The 23,156-nt window shown below is 42.8% G+C and overlaps 1 protein-coding gene and 1 pseudogene across 3 annotated transcripts in view; one reads left to right on the forward strand and one right to left on the reverse strand.

Moving 5' to 3' along the window:
• The window catches only part of MAN1A2 (mannosidase alpha class 1A member 2), a 301,819-nt gene that overhangs the window by 122,690 nt on the left and 155,973 nt on the right, over positions 1–23,156 (reverse strand). For both annotated transcript variants that reach the window (XR_014714217.1, XM_084648770.1), the window contains exon 5: positions 19,745–19,825. Coding sequence is in view for 1 of the 2 variants with exons in the window: in XM_084648770.1 (XP_084504896.1) it covers positions 19,745–19,825 (81 nt within the window). In the remaining variant the exon portion in view is untranslated. The remainder of the gene's footprint in view (positions 1–19,744; positions 19,826–23,156) is intronic.
• Positions 14,761–16,575, forward strand: LOC311515681 (signal peptide peptidase-like 2B pseudogene; annotated as a pseudogene). Its single transcript has one exon. The product of its transcript is annotated as a signal peptide peptidase-like 2B pseudogene (transcript).

Below are 23,156 nucleotides of genomic sequence, written 5' to 3' on the forward strand. Positions count from 1 at the left end.
CTTATGCCCTGATACTGACAAAACCTACATAGTTCTGCATAGAAATAATGCATATTTGCATACTTGTGATGAAGTGGGAATGTGATGTGACTTTTGGCAGTAAAAATGTGCTGTTTTGGCAACAAAATACACCCACCCCGACAAGAGACATAAGTCTTTTTCCTTTAAATTTTTGTCAACAAAGTGCCAGTGTAGACACCACGCTTGATTTTATCGCTTTAATTGGCCTCCAGCAGGTGTCCCACAATGCCCATTGTGACAGCTCTGGTCAGTAGTTTGAACTCCACTGCCCTGCAGCCAGGTAAACAACCATCCGCCCCTCCCACTTAGAAGCCCCCTTAGAATTTTTGAAATTCCATTTCCAGTTTGCTTGGCATGGAGAGCTCTCATCACATCTTCCCAAGTGACCATGGCTGGTTATCACAGCAAACGCTCTCCCGCTTGAACTATGCGGAGCTGCTGGATATGCTCAGTATATGGAGAGAGAAGGCTGTGCAGTCCCAGCTGCACTTGAGCCATAGGAATTGGGATACCTACAGGCACATTTATTGAGGCTTGTGTGAAAAGGGCTATGATTGAGACATGCTGCAGTGCAGAGCGAAGATAAAGGAGCTGAGGCAGGTGTACCATAAGACGAGGAGGCAAACCATTGCTCCATTACTGCACCTAAGACTTGCTGGTTCTATAAGGAGCTGGACACTATCCTCAGTGGCGATCCCATCTCCACCGCCAAGAGCCCCGTGGATACTTCAGCGGGCCTGGAGGGGGTGGAAAGAGGACCTAACCTGAAGGACAAATTCATTGATGAAGAGGTGGAGTTAGATGACAATGTGGAGCTCCTGGAGGGGTCGCCTGGTGGAGCAGGCAGCCAGGAACTGTTCACCACTCTAGAGGTGTCTAGCCAGTCTCACTAGTTGCTCTCCTACAAGCAAGAAGTAGGAGAGGAGATGTCTGGTAAGTGGCTGTGGTTTCTGTAGTGTGGAGGTGGATGCAGGGTATAGAAATGTAGAAGGCTGGCTGTGCTTCTGTGAGCTGGACATTTCCCTGTGTAGCTAATCAGTATGGTGGAACAGGGTGTTGACGCACGCTGAGATCTCATGGGAATCCTCCAGAGAGATCTCCAGGAAAGTTTCCTGGAGATTCTCGGCAATCCTCTGCCGAAGGTTCCGTGGCAGAGCAGCTCTGTTACTTCCCCCATTGTAGGGAACTTTCCAGCGCCATTCAGCAATCACTTGTGCAGGAACCAAAGCGGCACATAGGCAAGCAGCATAGGGAGCAGGGCAGAAGCCATAAGCACGTAGTAGATGTACTCTCATTTTCCTGCTTACCCTTAGCAGTGATACATCTGCTACAATGACCTCTGCCTGTGGAAAAGTATGGAAGAATCTTCGATTTTTCCCCCTAGTTGGCTGCACCACAACCCTTGCAGAGTGAGTGCTCTTTTCCACATGGGGAGCGTTCCCCCTCAGTACTCACCATGCTTTGGGAGTTTGCAAGAGATGTGTGCTTGCCAAGGGTCAGTGAGAAAGTGATTGTTATGTTACAAAAGGTGTATTTTACTGAAATGTTTCAATGCTGTGCGTGAATTTAACAATCATGCTTCTGTGCATTGTTCCTTGTGCTTGGCAGATGTGACCCTCAGGAACACCCAATACACACCAGCCGAGTGTCTCTGCCAGATAAGAAAGTGCCCAAGACAGAGCAAAGAAGACATGTTCTGGGAGGTACTGCACTCTTCCAGTGCAGAGAAAAGGGAACGAAAGGAGTGGAGGGAAACCGAAAGGCAGAACAGAAAAGAAAATCATGAGTTTGTTAAGGATGCTACTGAGCGGATGATTAAAGTCATGAAGGCACAAACACAGATGCTGAAGTCCTTAATAATGCTGAAGACTGAGCAGCTCCATGCCAGCCTTCTCCAGCAGCACATTCAGAACTCTTTTCAAAGCTCCTCCCCCCCCCCAACTCCATCCGCACAGTCCTTTCCGGGACTTCTCAGTTTCCCCTTCGCTCCACCCCCGCAGACAACTTTCATAATGATAGCTGAACCTACACACAGCGTTGAAAGTCTGCCCTTCCCTGGTACCTGCTTTCCCATCAAGCATCTTTGTGTGTTTGTGTGTGTTGTTTTTTGTGCAATAAAAGCAAAGTTTTTTGATGGTAACTCATCTTTATTTGAGAAAAAAAAAGGAGTACCTGTGGCACCTTAGAGACTAACAAATTTATTTGAGCATAAGCTTTCATGAGCTACAGCTCACTTCATCGGATCCATAAACTGCTGTAGTTCACAAAAGCTTATGCTCAAATAAATGTGTTAGTCTCTAAGATGCCACAAGTACTCCTTTTCTTTTTGCGGATACAGACTAACACGGCTGCTACTCTGAAACCTGTCAACTTTATCTGTTTTCTATAAATTGAGATAGCAGGCACTACCAATACATACACAGGCAGTTTATTCATGTGCTTGCTGGAATGTAAGGCCCCAAATGTCACCATTGCTTCCTAGGAAAACTACATGTAATGTAACATTGTACCACCAATCATAGAGATATACATTACTGGTTCTCATTTTCAAAGTGTTGCCTCAAAGCCTCCCTGATTCAAATTGCTCCCTCTGGGCTCCTCTGATAGCCATGGTATCTGGCTGCTCAAAATCAGCTGCCAAGCTGTCTGCCTCAACACTCCACCCCAAGCAAACCTTTTACTCTTAGCTTCACAAAGATTATGCAACGTACAACACACGGCCATGACAATGGGCATATTATCCTCATTAAGGTCTAACCTGCCATAAAGGCATCGCCAGCGCACCTTTAACTGCCAAAGGCACATTCCACTGTCATCCAGCACCTACTCAGCCTATTGTTGAACTGCTCCTTACTGCTGTCCAGGTTTCCTGTGTAAGGTTTCATGAGCCATGGGCTGTAAGGGGTACACTGGGTTTCCCAGGATCACTATGGGCATTTCAACATCTCCCTCTGTAATCTTCTGGTTTGGAAAGAAAGCCCCCACTTGTAGCTTTCTATACATCCCAGTGTTCTGAAAATGCATGCGTTTTGCACCTTCCCGGATCACCCCATGCTGATGCCAGTGAAATGCCCACGGTGATCCACAAGCGCCTGTAACACCACGGAGAAGTACCCCTTCCTATCGATATACTCCATTGCAAGGTGGTCTGGTGCCAAAATTGGAATGTGTGTGCTATCTATCGCCCCTCCAGAGTTAGGGAAACCCATTTCTGTAAAGCCATCCACTATTTCATGCACATGCTCAGCCACCCCCAGAGAAGCAAGACCTCTTTTATCCTGGACCTAGCTCATATGAGGGGGGAATCATCCCCCTTGGAGGGGCAGGAGTCCCCCATATGTGGCACAGACATGGGAAGGGAGAATGTGGGATTGACAGGTGCCCCTGCCCTAGTCTACCCCAGTCCTCCTGCCACTCAAACTCACGTCCCACTTCCCAATGTCCTACCCCCTCCACTCAGGAATACCCATGATGCAAACCAGCTGTAACAGAACTACAGCATCACCCTTGCAGCTCTTGTAGGGGGTGTGGCCAAGGAAACAGAAGATATTGCCGAAGTGCCACTGTGTTCCAGCTACCTTTAGGTGCTGAAATAGTCCTTTAGGGCCATGGACAGCCATGTTTAAGTTACAGCAGTTGCAAATATGCTCCAAATTATGCCAGGCGAACTGGTCACCAGTTTTTCTAAAAGATATGTTTTTAGTTCAAACAGGAACTATTTCAGGGAAATTCCATGGTCTGTGTTCTACAGGATGATCACAATGGTCCCCTCTGTCCTTAGAATCTATGAGGTCAGAAGGGATCACTGTGATCATGCAGGAGGTGAGACAAGATGATCACAGTGACCCTTGTTTGAACTCGAGCATATCTTTTAGAAAACATCTAATCTGAATTTTAAAATTGCCAGTGATTGAGAATCTACCATAACTCTGGGTAAGTTGCTCCCATGCTTAATTACCCTCGCTGCCTTTATTAGCACTTTGAATTTGTACTAGCTTCAATTTCCAGACACTGGATCTTGTTATACCTTTGTGTATTATACAGAAGAGCCCATTATCAAATATTTGTTCCCCTTAGAACTGTGATCAAGTCACCCCTTAACCTGCTCTTGATTAAACTTAAATTATTCAGTTCCTGGACTCTATCACTATAAGGCATGCTTTCCAATCCTGTAAATAAAGCATATGGGACCAGGTCAAGGCCCCTCTCCAGCCAGTCCCCATCACTGAGGTTCCATTTCAGAATGTAGCTGTGGGTATTCTGGGTCCTTTCCCTAAGACGACACCCAGAGGAAAGCTGTACATACTGACTTTCATGGATTTTGCCACCCGATGGCCGGAAGCAGTAGCTCGAAGCAACACCAGGGCTAAAAGCGTGAGCCAGGCATTGACAGACATTTTTGCCAGGGTAGGTTGGCCCTCTGAAATCCTTACGGATTCGGAAATTAACTTCCTGGCAGGGACCACGAAACATCTTTGGGAAGCTCATGGGGTAAACCACTTGGTTGCCACCCCTTACCACCGTCAAACGAATGGTCTAGTGGAGAAGTTTAATGGAACTTTGGGGGCCATGATATGTAAATTTGTGAACGAGCACTCCAATGATTGGGACCTAGTGTTGCAGCGGTTGCTCTTTGCCTACAGGGCTGTACACACATCCCAGTTTGTGGTTTTCACTCTTTCAACATGTTTATGGCCATGAAGTTAAGGAACCATTACAGCAACAGTGGGAGGGGGTTACATCTTCTCCAGGAACTAACATTTTGGACTTTGTAACCAACCTGCAAAACACCCTCCAAGACTCTCTAGCCCTTGCTCGAGAAAACCTACAGGATGCTCAACAAGAGCAAAAGGCCTGGTATGATGAACATGCCAGAGAGCATTCCTTCAGAGTAGGTGACCAAGTCATGGTCCTGAAAACACTCCAGGCAATAAGATGGAAGCATCATGGGAGGGGCCATTTATGGTCTGAGAGCGCCTGGGAGCTGTTAATTACCTCATAGTGTTCCCAGACCCTACCCTAAAACCTAAAGTATTCCATGTTAATTCTCTAAAGTCCTTTTATTCCCGAGAAATCAAGTTTCTCCAGTTTACAGCCCAGGAGAAAGACAACACTGAGAGGCCTGAAGGAGTCTACTATGAAGGAAAAAGCAATGGTGGCGTAGAAGAGGTGAGCCTTTCCATGACCTTTGGGGCATAAGCAGCGACAGCAAATCCAGGAGGATGGACAGAATGGGCGTACCACTCCATTGACACAGGAGATGCTTGCCCAATTACAGTCCAACCCTACAGGATGGCTCCTCAAGCCAAAACCGCAATAGAAAGGGAGATCAAGGACATGTTACAGATAGGTGTAATCCACCCCTCTGAGAGTGCATAGGCCTCTCCAGTGGTTCTGGTTCCCAAACCAGATGGGAAAATCCACTTTTGTGTGGACTACCGTAAACTGAATGCTGTAACTCACCCAGAAAACTATCCAATGCCATGCACACATGAGCTATTGGAGAAACTGGGACATGCCCAGTTCATCTCCATCTTAGACTTAACTAAGGGGTACTGGCAAGTGCCGCTAGATGACCCAGCCAAGGAAAGGTCAGCCTTCATCACCCATGTAGGGCTGTATGAATTTAATGTGCTCCCTTTCGGACTGCAAAATGTACCTGCCACTTTCCAGAAACTGGTAGATAACCTTCTGGCTGGATTTGGGGAATTTGCAGTTGCCTACCTCGACAATGTGACTGTATTCTCAGACTCATGGGTAGAACACCTGGAACACCTCCAAGCTGTCTTCCAGGGCAAAAGGGAGGCAGGATTAACTTTTAAGGCCAAAAAATGTCACATAGGCTTAAACAGGGTAATCTACCTTGGACACTATGTGGGTCAAGGAACTATCAACCCCCTACAGGCTAAAGTTAATGCTATCCAAAATTGGCCTGTCCGTAAGTCAAAGAAGCAGGTCCAATCCTTCTTGGGCTTGGTCGAGTATTACCAACGATTTGTACCACACTACAGCCAAATTGCCACCCCCTGACAGACCTGACCAGGAAAAAGCAGCCAAATGCCGTTCAGTTGACTGAAAAGTGTCAAAAAGATTTAACCAGCTTAAGGCAGCCCTTACATCTGACCCTGTACTGAGGGCCCCGGACTTCAACCACCTATTCGTCGTAACCACAGATGCATCCAAGTGTGACGTGGGAGCAGTTTTAATGCAGGAAGGATCAGATCAACAATTCCATCCTGTTGTGTTTCTCAGCAAAAAACTTTCTGAGAGGGAAAGCTACTGGTCAGTCTCAGAAAAAGAATTTTACACCATTGTATATGCTCTGGAGAAGCTACGCCCATACATTTGGGGACGGCATTTCCACCTGCAGACTGACCATGCTGTACTGAAGTGGTTTCACACAGTCAAAGAGACTAAGAAAAAACTTCTTAGGTGGAGACTTTGAAACTCCTTCGGTGGAGACTCCAAGACTTTGATTTTAAAATACAACACATTTCAGGAGCTTCTAACAAAGTGGCTGATGCTCTCTCCCGGGAAGGTTTCCCAGAATCAGCCAGGTAAAAATGTCCCCGTATTCTACGTCATTGTAGTCCTTAAAATGTAAAAAGTACTGTTTAGTTCTTCATGTAATTATTAGTAAAATTAGAGGTGCATGTATCGTATTAACTGTGTTTCCTAAGCCACCAGGAAAAAAATCCCAGCCGGTGTGGACCCGACCTGAACCAGGCTGGCCTGCTGATTTGGGGTGCCTGTAATAAATAAAGTGAGGGGATCGCTCCCTTTGATTGACACCAGCCAGCCAGTTAGCTGTAAAATCCCTCCTGGTAACTGTTCTTTACTTGCTTTACCGGTAAAGGGTTAAAAAGTCCCCCAGGTAAAGAAAAAAAGTGGGCACCTGACTAAAATAGCCAGTGGGAAGGTAGAACTTTTTAAAATTGGGAAAGAGACTTTCCCTTTGTCTGTTTTCTCTGGGCTAAAGAGTCACAGCAGCCATGCTATAAGCAGCTAAGCCAGGTATAATTACAAGTCATCAGATCATGCCTAGAACTACTTATCTGAACTCCAATGTGTAAGTAGATCAGAATGTTAACTAGATGCGATTACGGTTAATTATTTTATTTCTTATTGGCTTGCGGACTCCTCTGTGCTAACGCCAGATGCTTTTGTTTGCTTGTAACCTTTAAGCTGAACCCCCAAGAAAGCTATTTTGGGTGCTTGATTTTTGGAATTGCCTTTTTAAAATCGAGCAAAAACCTAAATTCCAGACGTATTTTCTTTCTTTTTGTTTTTAATAAAATTTACCTTTAAGGAGAGGATTGGATTTTTGGTGTCCTAAGAGGTTTGTGCATGTTGTTTGATTACCTGGTAGCCACAGCTAATTTCCTTTGTTTCCTTTTTCAGCTCTTCCCCAGAGATGGGGTGAAAGGGCTTGAGGGCACCCCACAGGGAGGAATTCCCAAATGCTCCTTCCTGGGTTCAAAGCGGGTTTTGTTGCATTTGGATGGTGGCAGCATTTACCAAGCCATGGTCAGAGAAAAGCTGTAACCTTGGGAGTTTAATACAAGCCTGGATTGGCAAGTATTGATTTTTAAAATCCTTGCAGGCCCCACTTCTGCACTCGGAGTGACAGAGTAGGGATTCAGCCTTGACAGTTTTTTAACAGCCCAGGTAATTAACCATTGGAACACTTTACCAAAGGCTATGGTGCATCTCTCTCCATCACTGGCAATTTTTCAATCAAGATTGGATGTTTTTCTAAAAGATCTGCTCTAGGAATTATTTGGAGGAAATTCTATGGCCTGTGGCACACAGGAAATCCGACAAGATGATCTCAGGGGTCCCTTCTCAGGCTGGAATATATGAATCATTCTCAAGGTTCTGCTCTGAATCCTCTCCAATTTATCAACATCCTTCTTGAATTGTGGATGCCTGAACTGTACACATTTCAGAGTAGCAGCTGTATTAGTCTGTATCCACAAAAAGAACAGGAGTACTTGTGGCACCTTAGAGACGAACAAATTTATTTGAGCATAAGCTTTCGTGAGCTACAGCGAAGTGAGCTGTAGCTCACGAAAGCTTATGCTCAAATAAATTTGTTCGTCTCTAAGGTGCCACACGTACTCCTTTTTTTTTTAACTGTACACAGTATTCCTGTAGGGGCTGTACCAGTATCAAGTATAGGGTAATATAATTTCTTTACTCCTATGCGATATTCCCATTTATGAAAAATCCAGTACATATGAAATGGATAAGGATTGGCATTACAATCTGTACTGTTTTGTATGCATGTGTGTCTGGGGTCTGACATTCATGAAAAAAATGTGAAATTGCCAGTAGGGAGGTGTCACATCAGAGAGTAACAGAGCTCTCAAGACCGCTTAAGAACACAGAGCTCATTTCTTGGCAATACAGTGAAATCTAATCTTTATATGATGGGATATCCACAATGTAATTCTCTCCTCTGTATTTCAACTTTTTGTTAAACTGTTAGTACAGATAAGCCCCTTCTAAGGGAAAGATAAGCCTGCTGTCTGTAAACAGTTCATGACACATGCTGTTTCACTGACTGAACCACTGTACTTTACATAGTCAAGTCAGTTGTAGAACAAAAAGGTTCATTCCATTTCACTGGCATGCATCACCATAAGTTTCTTTAAGAAACCTGAACAAAAGACACTGCATATCAATCTTCTGGAAAAGGACTGTTTTGATTATCTGTGAATAGCCTATCAGGTATTCCACAGCCCTATTCCTCTATTTTCAATGACAGCTTTCAGAGTGAATTTATCCTCCTGAATTTTATTATCATCTCACCCAGACAGAGATGCCTCTTTGATGATGGTTATCAAAATGCAAAAAGACAATCATATAGAAGAACTGTTTTATATCTGAGGCCAGCAAACGTAAACACAATAAATAATCGGACTTTTGATGCTGTGTAGATTTAATATAAGTAGCCTAGTTCAGAGAAAATAAAATGATAAATCATCTCTTTTATGATGTTAATAAATAAAATATATGAAAATACTTTGTTAGGATGGCTATAGCCTTCACCGTCCTACACTCATGCAAATACCACTAGAATAAAGTTTGCTTTGTTCTTTTTACATAATACAATTTTTTTAAACATAGCAATATGCTGTGGTGTAAATTTCATACAATTTGAGGCTTGTATCATATGTAAAGATTGACCGTCTATCCAATACTAGGGTTCTGTTATTTAGGGCATTTTTTTAGTGTTTTACTTGTTTGCTGTTGCTGGGGTTTCTTTATTTGGTCTTATCAATCAAATTTGGAGTTTTTATGATCCACAAAGTTCCACCTTGTAAGAAAAAACAAGAATTCTGGGTTGAGGGGGGTTAGTTTAAGCAGTTCTTTATCTCTCCGGACAATCCATTCTTTGTGCCAAACAAGCTAGAACTGATTTATGAGTTCAGAAATTCCACATGAAGCTTTTCATTAAGTAGCCAGTAATTCTGGAAATGTATATTCCGAGAGAATATCTATCTGTAACGGGACAATATCCTTAAAACATAGTTAAAATCAAAGGGGATTACAAAACTGTATTCAACAAAACTCTCAAAGTTCTAAAGGAAATACCTGGCAAACAATTTCCTACCAGTTCAGAGCAGTCTATGCCAAATAATCAAGGAAGGAATTTGTTTGTCAAAATGCAGAGGGAGAGGATTAAAGTTTAATGTATTCAACTTCTAGCCAAAAGCTTTTGAGGTTAAAACTCAGAATCCAGGTTCAGTCGGACAGAAAGAGTCCTTGTCGTGATAAAAGGAAGTGATTAATTCCCACATGGCCTGAGAGATGAAAATCACGGAAGACAGGCTTCCCAAGAGAGAGCTGATGACACCATGAAACAATGGATATGAACAGCTTTCTGTTATTTATCCTACATTATGGAGCAGCCAGTAGACTCTTCATAGTTAAGGCTTTAGCCCAGTTCCTATTATAAGCCCTCTATTTTTCACTCCCCTCTAAAAATTGCAAATAAAGACTTATGGGGTTTAAAATCAGGAAGGTGCTCCTGGAGCAAATGTAGAATTTTTCTATCACATTTCATTCAAATTGAATGAGGGCTTCCTGAACTATGGATCTCCTCCCATAACTGATTGGCATTATACCTTTATGTGCTCACTCTTAACTTAAAAAGGACATGGGGTACAGGCAAACACACATCAGTGAACTCCACTGGATCAGCATTATGCCCTTCATTGGTTTTGGGAGCGTCTAAATACAGAAAATAAGAGATTTGGTGTTCTTTTCTGGAACATTAGCTCAAATTAACCATGTTCAGATTGCTGCAATATAAGGAGGGTTATCACTGCCAGCTAATGATCCACGCAAAGTTCACCAGCCAGAGAAACTGCAGTCAAGACTAGAGCTGATACTGCATCCCTTGAGAGTGCTTTAGAGAGAGCCCCTCATCCATAGTAGACACGGGCAAAATGGAACCACCACCGTTGCTTTCAATATCAATATATCCCTTGGTCTACATGAAGGAGCACCAGACTCAGAGCAAGGAGACCACGGGGACAGATTCATTTGACATGAATGGGCCTCCACAGATTTATACTTGCTGAGGATCTAGCCCCATTAGCCCACTATTACTTATAATTCTATGCAATTTACAAGCTGCCTTCTTGGGGAAGACTTACCCCTACTTTAGGGAGAAGCAAAGAGTCTCCCATCTCGCAAATGAACAACAGAGGGCGGACCATGTCACTCGTGTGTAGCTGGAATAGAGCTGACATCTCTAACATGGCAGGTGAAAATCTCATCCATATAGCCACATTGTCTCTCAAGAATAACAGACAAAATCTATTTGCTTTGTTATGCTGTCTGCAAATATGATTATTCTTGCATAACCCACCCTCACAAAGCACTTTGAGGCCAAAACCTATAAGTAAAGTCAAAGTATAATTAAAAAATAAATATCACCTAGGAGTCCTAATTCCTCTGCCCATTAGCTACTACTCCCTTCCAAAAACTAGTAGTAGAAGCCAAGAATCCTGATAGCCAGCATTGTATGGCTGCCTAACAAATAGTTGAAACTGAAGTTCAGTCTACTCCAGCAGGAAGAACTCTGAAGGAAGAGGAAGAATGGTTTTACAGGTAAGTCACTGATTGGAATCCAGGAGACATGGGTTCTATTCTTGGCTATACTATAGACTTCCTATTTGAGGCTGGGCAATTCAAATAAAACAGAATTTTCAGATGTTACCACTAACTGTGCTTTTGATTTTCTGGGTACCCACACTTCATACACTCAGCCCTGGTCTACACTGGGGGGTATTGATCTATGTTATGCAACTTCATAGAATCATAGAATATCAGGGTTGGAAGGGACCTCAGGAGGTCATCTAGTCCAACCCCCTGCTCAAAGCAGGACCAATCCCCAATTTTTGCCCCAGATCCCAAATGGCCCCCTCAAGGATTGAACTCAAAACCCTGGGTTTAGCAGGCCAATGCTCAAACCACTGAGCTATCCCTCCCACTGTGAATATTCAGCTACGTGAATATTTAGATCGACTTACCGAGGTGTCTTCACTGCAGTGAGTCAACTGCTGCCACTCCCCTGTCGACTCCTCCTGCGCCTCTCACGACAGTGGAGTATAGGAGTTGACCGGAGAGCGCTCAGGGATCGATCTATCACATCTAGACTAGACACGATAAATCGACCCCTGCTGGATCGATCGCTGCCCACCAATCCAGTGGGTAGTGTAGACATATCCTAAGGGTTTGATTTTCAGCAATGCTAAGCACTCACAGCCGCAACTGCAAGCTATGGTTGCACACTTTGAAAAATCAGGCTCTAGGTATGTCAAGTTAGGCCTCAAACTATTGAGGCACCCTAATTAATGGACATTTTTGAATATTTTGAACATAAACCTGTCCATAACTCAGTTCTCCATGTGCAAAATGGAGATAATACCTCCTTCTCTCACAGGGATGTTGGGGAGATAATTTCATTAATGTTTGTAAGGAGCTCAGATACCATGTTAATGATCACCACAGAAAAGCCCAAAAATAAAGGGTTTGGGTTGTGTGCAGTAAATAAGGCATGGAGCCACACATTGAATTAATAAAAAAGAAACACTAAATCAAGTAAGCATTTGAGCACTGGCACCTGAGGTACCGTGCATTGCCCACCCTATGCAGTGAATGAAACAGGGGTCCTTGTGGAATTAATACTATGTGTCAAGTATCAGAAGGGTAGCTGTGTTAGTCTGTATCCAAAAAAAACAAGGAGGAGTCCAGTGGCACCTTAAAGACTAACAGTTTTTTTGGGCATAAGCTTTTGTGGGTAAAACACCCACTTCTTCAGATGCTTTTTACCCACGAAACCTTATGCCCAAATAAATCTGTTAGTCTTTAAGGTGCCACCAGACTCCTCATTGTTTTAATAATATGTGATCATGTAAGTAAAGGCTACCTCATAGTGTATATGCAGAAAATGACAGAATTAACACTGCATGCACTATATAATGAAATGGTGATTCCCCAAATTCAAATCTTGGAAAAACAGGAAATGCAGAGTTAAGGTTCTCCCACATAATCCTTAAAAGAAAATTAGAGTTACAATACCTCCGCCCCCCCACCCTCCACAAATACTAGAACAACAGGAAATGTAGAGTTAAGGTGACAGAGTAAAGGGTTAAGGTAAACTTTAACTCTGTCCTTTTATGGATACCAAGCAAAACTAAGAACATTACAGCACCTTACGTGTGTATAAAAAAAATCTAGTACTAGTGGCACCTTAGAGACTAACCAATTTAGGTGCCACAAGTATTCCTTTTCTTTTTGCGAATACAGACTAACATGGCTGCTACTGTGAAAAAAATCTACCACTTTCTCTGTGCCCACCGCTACTCCAAATCAGGACTCCCGTTCATACATACCAATAGGATCCGCAACATGGTCCATATAACAGTACTGACAATGAGCAAATTCTACTCATTGACAGAAATCACAGTGGTCACACTGCCTCAACCTCATTACTTACTATTGCACAATCACAATTAAAGAGTCTAATAATGAATTACAGCACATCCTTAAATTACTTTTCTACAGTTCACATGTGACCAAAGGAAAATATTCCCCACTCCCCAAAAAATGACGCAACAAGCTGCTGGCTTCCAAATGGGAGGCAGGGATGAGTGGCTGTGATGTGGGGAAGTATCACCTTAACTCTGCAATTACCAGTTTGGGTACGTTTGTGGAGGGTGAGGGGTTGTACACAGCCCTCAGAGGGAAAGCAACGGACAGGTGCTGGCCTTTAGACAAATTGCCTTCCTGAGGATATTACACAGTGTAAGGGAGTGGGATATGGGTCCCCACCTAGAGAGACGTGACAGCTGGCAATCTGAGACCTGATGTGGCACTCCTGGAGGGGGACACGAAGCAGTGTGTTACAGATGCTATTACCCCAAAACTGTGACAGATGGCCCCCTGGTCATTCTGTCAGTTAACCCAGTGGAATATACACAACCTGCTGATTTTACTTGGCAAAAAGGGTGAGATCACAAAGACAAATCAATGAGTCTATATGAATTTTAAAGGCTAAGCTGTTGATGGGGCAGAGGTCCTTGTGCAAGGCCAAATTAATTTAGCATCTCATGAAGGGAGACACCTAGATCTCACTGAAATTATTACTTCTGGATTATGTCTAGAGTAATACATGCACACCCTGTCTGCGCAGGAAGGCTGTTTTCACTGCCACACATTTTGTGAACACTCACAACACTGATTCTATCCCAAAAGACAATATACACAATTAATAGTACAGTTCTCTTATTACAAATCTATTCAAGTTTATGCCAGTCTTGTGCAGACAGGACGCTCCTGAGCAGGCTCTCATTTGGGTAAAATCTGCGTGTCTGACCTAGTTCTGCAGAAAAACAATTAAAAGGAACCCATGTAACACCACTTTTTGGAACTTAAGGCTCTGCTAACCACCTCTCTTCTGCTCCTTCAATTTACTGGTCACCCACCTACTTTTAAATGTCCCCCACTTTCCCATGCCTGAGTCTCTGGAAATACTCTCTTGCCCTGCTTTCTTTCTCCCAATATCATGTCTCCTCCCCCTCATGCTCTCTATACCTTTGCCTCTTAGGTTCTATCATGTGCAAAACAGGAGGAGCCAGAAGCAAACATCCTGGAAACAGTGATAGATGGCAGCAATCTTTACTAAAGTTAAATGTTTACAAGGCAGTTGGCTCCTGAAATTATGAAGTATTTCAAACAAAATCACAAGAGTGGTGATAAAACCACAAAAACTACCTACTCTGTTTCTACAACCACATGAGAAGAAGGCAGGGGGCTGGGCTCCTTAGGCTGCTTGGGGAGGGGAAGGAGCTTGCTGTGTGATTGCAAAAGCCAGAACTTCTCTCCATGGGCAGACGATAAGACTTCCAATATAACAGGCACAGCAGGACTTGTCTCCAGAGCGAGGGTACAGAGCTTGCAATGTAACAGACAAGGTGGGGTTTGTATCCATGAGGAAGGGGACAGGCTTGTCATATAACAGGATAGAGACTCCCAGACTGGGAGGAGGAGGAGTTTGCTATGTAACAGACAGAGGGCGGGGCTCATCTCCATGGGGCCAAAGTTTATTATGTAACAGATGGGGGGAGGAGTGGATGTCTCACCACAAGGAGGAAAGCTTTCCAGGTGAAAGGGAGTGTGGTGAGAGAAGACACCTGCAACCAGCAGAACCCAGGGAAGAAGATGACACCGCTGCTGTCCTGCCTCCTCCTGCTTCTTGTTCCACGTGCGCTTGCTCAGCATCTTAGAGTCGTCAGAGTCCTTCCAGAGAAGGGAGGAGATTACTGCTTCCTCTTCCCTTCTCACTGGGTGCAATCACTGCAGGATAAGAGTGGCAAAATGAAATGGCTTCAGCCACATCAGGACCTAACTTACTCAACCTTGTGTTGTCTTCCTTCCTCCTTTGGCGAGGAGGATTGTGATGGTGGGGGACTCAGCACTAGAATTGCCTCAGTGAGGAAGGGTAACTGCAACTTCTTTGAGAATGGCAGACTCCAGAGAATAAATGGAACACAAGTGCTATTAATCCTTGGTGGAGATGCCCCAATATCCCTCACAGGAGGCAGTGGAATGGGCCACAACTGGGGTCACTGTGAGGAGAGCATTACTCCTGTAAATCTGCTCAATGACATGGACATGATCTATTTATTCTTCAAACATTTAGGCAGGCTCTTGGGATACAATACGGGGATCATGTTCATCCTTGCCGTAGGCACAGTCACAACTGGAGGCTACTGGGCAGGAAACATAGAGAAGAAAAGGCAGCAATACATGAAGTGCAGATGCAAAAATGAAGAAGATTTTGATGATGTAACAATTGACCCTGATGTCTTCTTTATCTGTGCAAGTGTAGTAATGTCCTCCTTCATGCTGCTTGCTCTCTACTGCTTCTACGATCACTTAGTGAATATAATGATAGGATTTTTCAGCCTATATGCATCCATTGGGCTTTACAGTTGTTTGTCTCCCTCTGTGAACAAACTCCCATTTGGAGAATACAAACTCCATTTACCATATTTTCACAATGGTCCACAAGTTAGGACATTGTTCCTGGCAGGATTTTCTGTCTCCATCACTGTCACATGGATGATCTTCAGAAATGAGGACCAGTGGGCCTGGGTCCTGCAAGACTTTTTAGGAATCTCTATCTGCCTTTATGTTTTAAAAACAATCCGCATGCCTACCTTGAAGAACTGCAGTTTGTTTCTAGCTGCTCTTTTGATCTATGATGTGTTTTTCGTATTTATCACTCCTTTTCTAACCAAGTCTGGGGAGAGCATAATGGAAGTGGCAGCTCTCGGACCATCTGACTCTGTCAGTCGTGAAAAGATCCCTTTTTTGTTGAAGGTTCCAATATTATCCTCTGCATCAACCTTTGATGACAGCCCCTTTACTATCCTTGGCCTTGGTGACATTGTAATTCCCGGTTTCCTGATAGCCTACTGCCACAGATTTGATGTTCAGATGCACTCCTCCAGAGTCTATTTTGTAGCTTCTACCGTAGCTTATAGCTATGGCCTCCTGGTGACCTTTGTAGCGTCAGTATTAATGCAAATGGGTCAGCCAGCTCTCCTCTACTTGGTGCCCTTTACGCTTACCACTAGCCTGGTTGTTGCTCTTCTGCGCAAAGAACTCACTATTTTTTGGACAGGCAGTGGTTTCACAGAGGACTTATCTTGTCCTTCCTCAGGGATCACCTATCCAGATACCCCAAGAGATTCAAATACACAAGTGTGTCAACAAGAAAGGGAAGAAAAACTGATCAATTTCACATTCAATGAAGAACAGCTAGATAACTCCATTGTAGTGACAGAAGAATTGACTGATCTCAACATATACGTTGAACAGAACTCAGACTTCATGCTATGTAAAGAAGAACCAATCAATCAACATGATGGTGAACATCAGGGAGAGATTCTCAGAGCAGAGAAGAATGAGTCAGACTCTATGATAGAGGGAAAAGCTCCACAAACATACCCAGAAAACCTCGACATGTAAATAATGCTGGTTTTGCAATCACTGAAGAGTCTGCCTCGAAAATGGATCAAAAATGCAAGAACATTCAATCTCAGTGTAGTAATAAACCTATAACATGTAAATCATCTTTGTAAAATGCAGTGCTTTAATGTGTTCTGATATGTGCATGTGACAATTTTGACTAGACATCTGTACCATTTTGTTGTTGTTATGCTAGAAAGATACAAAGATTTTTTTCAAGTCATTTTATTAATGTTATTTTAAAAAGAAAAGGATAACCTCAAAGAACAGTAACCACTTTTACATAACTAATTCTAGGTAATAATGATGTCAACATAAATGAGCACACTGAAATAAAGCACTCGTACAACAATATAATTGATGTATAACAATTAAAACAAGAGTCAATTAATGAAATAATAAAAACACAACTATAAAGTAAAAACAAAAGTAAACTAGGCTACCCAGGATAATACAAAAGAGCTTAGGATACAATGTGAAAGATTTTCCTAAAGGTCTAGAAGTTTTCATACTGCCACAAATGACCCAGTCCTTTGTTTTCCATGTAAGAGTTCACTATTCAGATCCCAGACTCATCTCTCCCCATCCAAATGTTACCCCAATATAAAATATCTGAATATCCATTTTAGTAAACTGAAGTCCAAACTTTCAGAGAAGGTTCAGCTGAATATTTTATTTATATTTAGGCATTTCAATTATGACTATCACCATAGTAACTGTGCCTCACAAACATTAATGAAAATATGCTCTACCTGAGGTTATGGGCTTCATGAATAATCAATGGCTGAAGTTCTGTATCCTGTATTATGTAGGTCAGACTAAACGGTCATAATGGCCCTAAAATCTATGAATAATCCATATTAATTCCATTTTATTGGTGGGGGAAAATGGAGGTCTTGAATAATTTTCCCAAGATAATACAGGGAATCTACTGCATAGCTGGGAAGAGAATCCAGCTGTCCATATTCCCAGTTTCTGTGCCTTAACCAAAAAATCATCCATCCTCCCAGCACAAAGGGGATAGAGCAGAAAAGTGAATTTGGCCTGATGCACTGAAAAAACCCTCTCTCCTCAAGCTACATACTGCAGAACTCTGCACGTATCTCCCCCAAGAAAGCCTGGGAAGCATCCAGATGTGACAGATACAGCTACCCGAAAGATTATACGTCATTGTTCACCAAACAAGTACTTGATAAAAGTTTTGTGAATAAACAAAGGATTGTACAAGTCTGCACAATTTTAAGCCAAGGAACTAGCTGCCAAAACAAGACACTGTAAATCATGTGCATTATTTTCTTATTTTCCCATAGTACAACATTTGTATTGGTAACACCTAAGAGTAAATGTAGAACAACTCTGATTGGAAGAAGGGATGGTAACAGATATAATCATAGTGTAAACTCTTTTAATTTCCACAGTACTCCATGATCAGGTTCCTCCACCACAAAAAGAAGCACAGTTGATGCTCATTTTTCCTCCCGTGAGCAATTATCAGCATAGTCTCTAAAAACTAAAATACACCATGGAGACTACCATCCCATGTCTACACTCAGAAAACCAAGCTTGTATGAAAGCGTGTTAGCTAACATCTTTTAAGTAACATACTGTGTTAAACAACTTAGCACTCAGTGTAGACAGGAACAAGCTATGTTTAAAAATATGGGTTGACCCCTACACAGGGTTAAACACAACCAGCTAACACCTCTTTAATTACGACAATTGCCCTTGTCCAAACGAAGAGAAAAATCTTGTTAGTTAAAGCATATTAGAAAACATGTTAGTTAATACATTTTCTAACATGGCACATTTTCCTACTAGGACTTAGAGATAGTTAAACTGCTGCCACCAATACTTTGTTTCATGGGTAAACAAACACCTTCTTTCTCCACAGTTGTCAGTGCAGCATCATTCACCAGCACTAAATTTATTGTTTTAAAAACAAAGAACCAGAATGAGATTCAGCATATAATCCCCCAAAAAGTCAGCAGAGAGCAATAATTTTCAGCCACTGCTAACAGAGGCAAGTTTTATACCTGTGAGTTAGAGGTAAAAAGCTGAATCAATTCTGAGAATACTGTCCCATGTATCCAACCTATATTTCAAGATACCATGCAGGCTATATAAAGGAGAGGTGATAGCCTTCCAATCCAAAACTGGATATAGTAGAAGTTTTCCCCAGCAATCCTCATGCAGGAGGGGACAGAGACAGAGAGAACTCTAAATGGAGCCCTGATATAGAACAAGCATAATTCACAATGACTTCAGTGGGAACTGTACTTGTGGGATGAATTTGGTCCAGTGTGCCTCAATCTTAGCCTATTGTTGTAGCAGGGTTATGGCTCCTCACACAAAAGATACCTGAGAAAACTGTTAAGGGTTTCTGCATTCAGGTACCTGTGTCCATTGAGGAACAAGTGGCAGCTAAGAAAAATTCTCTTTTGAGAGAGGTGGAACATCTTGAAACAAGGTATTTGTAAGCACTAGAGTCTAATGACTAGATAACTAGGGTTGAGGTGACTACTTGTGTAAGAAGTTTCAACTCTGTTGACAATGAAGTTGAAAAAGCCTTGGTAAAAAGAGCAAACTGGAGAAGGCACAGGCTGCTTCAAAGTCCTGGTAAAGGGTCTTCAGCTAGCCTGGAGATACTGTACAGCAGAGATTGGCAACCTTTGGCATGCAGCCCACCAGGGTAAGGCCCCGGCAGGCCGGGCCAGTTTGTTTACCTACCACGTCTACAGATTCAGCCAATCACAGCTCCCACTGGCCGCAGTTCGCTGCTCCAGGCCAACGGGGGCTGTGGGAAGCGGCGAAGGCCAAGGGATGTGCTGGCCGCCGCTTCTCGCAGCCCCCATTGGCCTGGAACGGCGAACCATGGCCAGTGGGAGCTGCAATCAGCTGAACGTGCGGACGCGGCAGGTAAACAAACTGGCCTGGCCCACCAGGGGGCTTATCCTCGCAGGCCACGTGCCAAAGGTGGCCGATCCCTGCTGTCCCGTAATCAGTTTTAGATGGAGATTCCATGATCCCAGTAGAGTTGGGTAACACAGCCCATTCTACTTATTATATTAGCTAAAAAAAATACTGTGAAGCCAACAACTTCAAACCTTCCAATTGTGCAGCTTTCATTTGATGGACTACTAATGTCCACACCTCCTTATGGTTTCCTTACCTCCTGTCCTGAAAGGTAATATGCTGCTAGAAGACCACCAATGAAGCGGATATTGACCTCAAAAACAGACACCTCTGAATTCTGGGAAGAGAGGAAAAAGTAAATGTTTAAAAAGCTTCTCTATACAACAATCAAGGTATCAGAAGAAACTGTTATCATTAGGGTAGACATAGATACAAATCCAAATGTACAAAAGGACTTGTAGTTTGCCAATATTTGGATTCACAAGGACAACCCCCTGGCAAATCTTCATGACAACAGCCACCACAGCCTGTCTGCAGCTCCATCCTCCTGGCCAGAATCCCTCTCCCACATTCCTTCAGAAGTGCCAGCATCCACACCTACTGCCCACTCACACTGTCCTATGTGTCTCCTCCCACTCTTTTCCCTTGAGCCTCCATAATTCATTTTCAGTATCTATAGGATATAGGTACTTGACAGCCCCCTAAAAATGGAACTGTCCCATCTCACTTCAGGGTTCCGAGTACAATGTATAATTTTTAGACCTAAATTATCTGAGAAAATCCTTGCCGTTCATCCACTCACCCTTGTTTTCTGTGAGAGAGCTGCACAGAAACATATGGCAAACTGGGAATTCTGGTTTCAGAGTAACAGCCGTATTAGTCTGTATTCACAAAAAGAAAAGGAGCACTTGTGGCACCTTAGAGACTAACCAATTTATTTGAGCATAAGCTTTCATGAGCATCCGATGAAGTGAGCTGTAGCTCACGAAAGCTTATGCTCAAATAAATTGGTTAGTCTCTTAGGTGCTACAAGTATGAGCTGTAGCTCACGAAAGCTTATGCTCTAATAAATTGGTTAGTCTCTAAGGTGCCACAAGTCCTCCTTTTCTTTTTGCGAATACAGACTAACACGGCTGCTACTCTGAAACTTTTCTTTTTGGGAATTCTGGGACAATGTTAGCTGATTACAAAAATCTTATCACTTCAGTATTAATGATATTCTCATAATGTACCGCAATGTTAAAATATATACCGAATGCATATTACATTTAAGTTTAAAAAAATCCACAATGAAAATATATTTGCCCCAGAAGTTAAGATTTTTTTTTAAGGTAATTAAGACAAAGGTCTGGAAGGTAGGCCATGTTCATGCTTGCTGTCCTAAATCATGAAATATCTCATTCTTCCTGCCTCCTATTGCTATTTTATGGGCACCAGCATAGAAGTAGGCAAAGGAGAACCCACACCTCACTGAACACCCCCATGCAAGAAAAACACTGAGGAAAAAAAAACCTGACATGGTAAAAGGTGTCAAAAGACAGCCAGATAAGATGAGGATTAGAAGATAGCAGGAAAATGGCCACATCTGTAGATTTACGTAGCACAAAAAGACATTTGTGACATCTTCACAAATCCCTTTTTAGATCCCCTCGTCTCCCAAATCGCTACATTAAAATGGAGTAAGGGTTGAGAGTACATATCAGTAACGTAAAGGTAAAAATTTACAGGATTTTGCAATAATCCCCCAAACAATTCTATCCATGCAATAACCATACAATTATAATTAGTGAATAATATTATTTGTAGTGAATAATAGTATTTGTATTCCAACATTAAACTGATCTTTAAAGGCACTTTAATGGACACCATGTCGTGTCACAAAGTAGAGTTAAGGTTGTTTGGGTGCCCTAACTGTGCATTTCCATAATTTAACATATTTGGATATCTTTTAAGCTTAACTTTCTGAACTTCCTGATTTAGGGAAATTGATTTAGGGATAATTACCACCCTCCTGCAATTTTTTTAACCTTGTATTACTGATATGCACACTCAACCTTAATTTCTTCTTAATTTAGTTTCTGTCTGAGAATTTCCTAGATTTTTAAAATTATTAAAAATTGAATAAATGAACACTGAATAAAGATATGCCTACACTGCAAAATAGGTTTTGTTTTTAATTTGGGTTAGCTAACATGGGGGGCTAACTTGAATTAAAATAGCAGTGAAGACACAAACTCGGCTTTTAACTTCCATTTGCAGCTCGAGTTCAAGCCTATCTCTCACTTTCTCCTACTCAATCCTTCAGTCCACTGGCCAAGTGAGCCTGGGACTTTATATCCTGCCCCAAAATCTTTAACCGACATTCATCTCTTCTCCAAAAAAGCCTCTAGAATTTGCATCATATGAGTTCTCCTGGCATTTAGTATGTGGCCAGCATAATATTTACCGCATTTCCTCATCCAGGTTTGCATTTTATATATTGCATGTACTACTGTACCATACTATCAAATATCAGACGGGTAGCCATGTTAGTCTGTATCCACAAAAACAATGAGGAGTCCGGTGACACCTTAAAGACTAACAGATTTATTTGGACATAAGCTTTCGTGGGTAAAAAACCCACTTCTTCAGATGCATGGAGTGAAAATTACAGATACAGGCATAGATATACTGGCACATGAAGAGAAGAGTTACCTTACAAGTGGAGAACCAGTGTTGACAAGGCCAATTCAGTCAGGGTGGATGTGGTCCACTCCCAATAATTGATGAGGAGGTGTCCATATCAAGAGAGGGAAAACTGCTTTTGTAGTGAGCCAGCCTCTCCCAGTCCCTATTCACTAGCTACTAGCCTAGCCATTCCCAGTCCCTATTAGCCCAGCAGAAGAGTCTCTCCTATCTCGGGGACTCTCTTTCTGCCCCACCACCTCCACACACATGATACAGTTCTGCAGTGATCTGGAAGCCTACTTTCGCCCATCTCTGACTCAAGGAATATTTTCAACACACCACTGAACAGCGCATTGACCCACAGGAACCCTCCAACAACACTACAAGAAGAAGAATTCTGCGTGGACTCCTCCTCATGGTTGAAATGACAAACTGGACTTCTACAAAGAGTGCTTCCGCAGACGTGTACAGGCTGAAATTGTGAACAAACAGCATCACTTGCTCCATAACCTCAGCCGTACAGAATGCAACGCCATCCACAGCCTCAGAAACAACTCTGACATTATAATCAAAGGGGCTGACAAAAGAGGTGCTGTAGCCATCATGAACAGATTGGATTATGAACAGGAGGCTGCCAGGCAACTCTCCAACATCACATTCTACAGGCCACTATCCTTTGATCTCACTGAGGAGTACCACAAGAAACTACACCATCTGCTCAAGAAACTCCTTGGTATAGCACGGGAACAAATCTACACAGACACATCCCTAGAGCCCCGACTAGGGGTATTCTATCTGCTACCCAAGATCCATAAACCTGGGAATCCTGGACGCCCCATCATCTCAGGCATTGGCATTCTTACAGCAGCATGATCTGGCTATTTGGACTCTCTCCTCAGACCCTACGCTACCAGCACTCCTAGCTATCTTCGAGACACCACCGACTTCCTGAGGAAACTACAATGCATTGGTGATCTTCCTGAAAACACCATGCTAGCCAC

The sequence above is a fragment of the Lepidochelys olivacea genome (assembly GCF_965140295.1).
Source record: "Lepidochelys olivacea isolate rLepOli2 genome assembly, chromosome: 1".
In the NCBI taxonomy this organism is placed as follows: domain Eukaryota; kingdom Metazoa; phylum Chordata; order Testudines; family Cheloniidae; genus Lepidochelys; species Lepidochelys olivacea.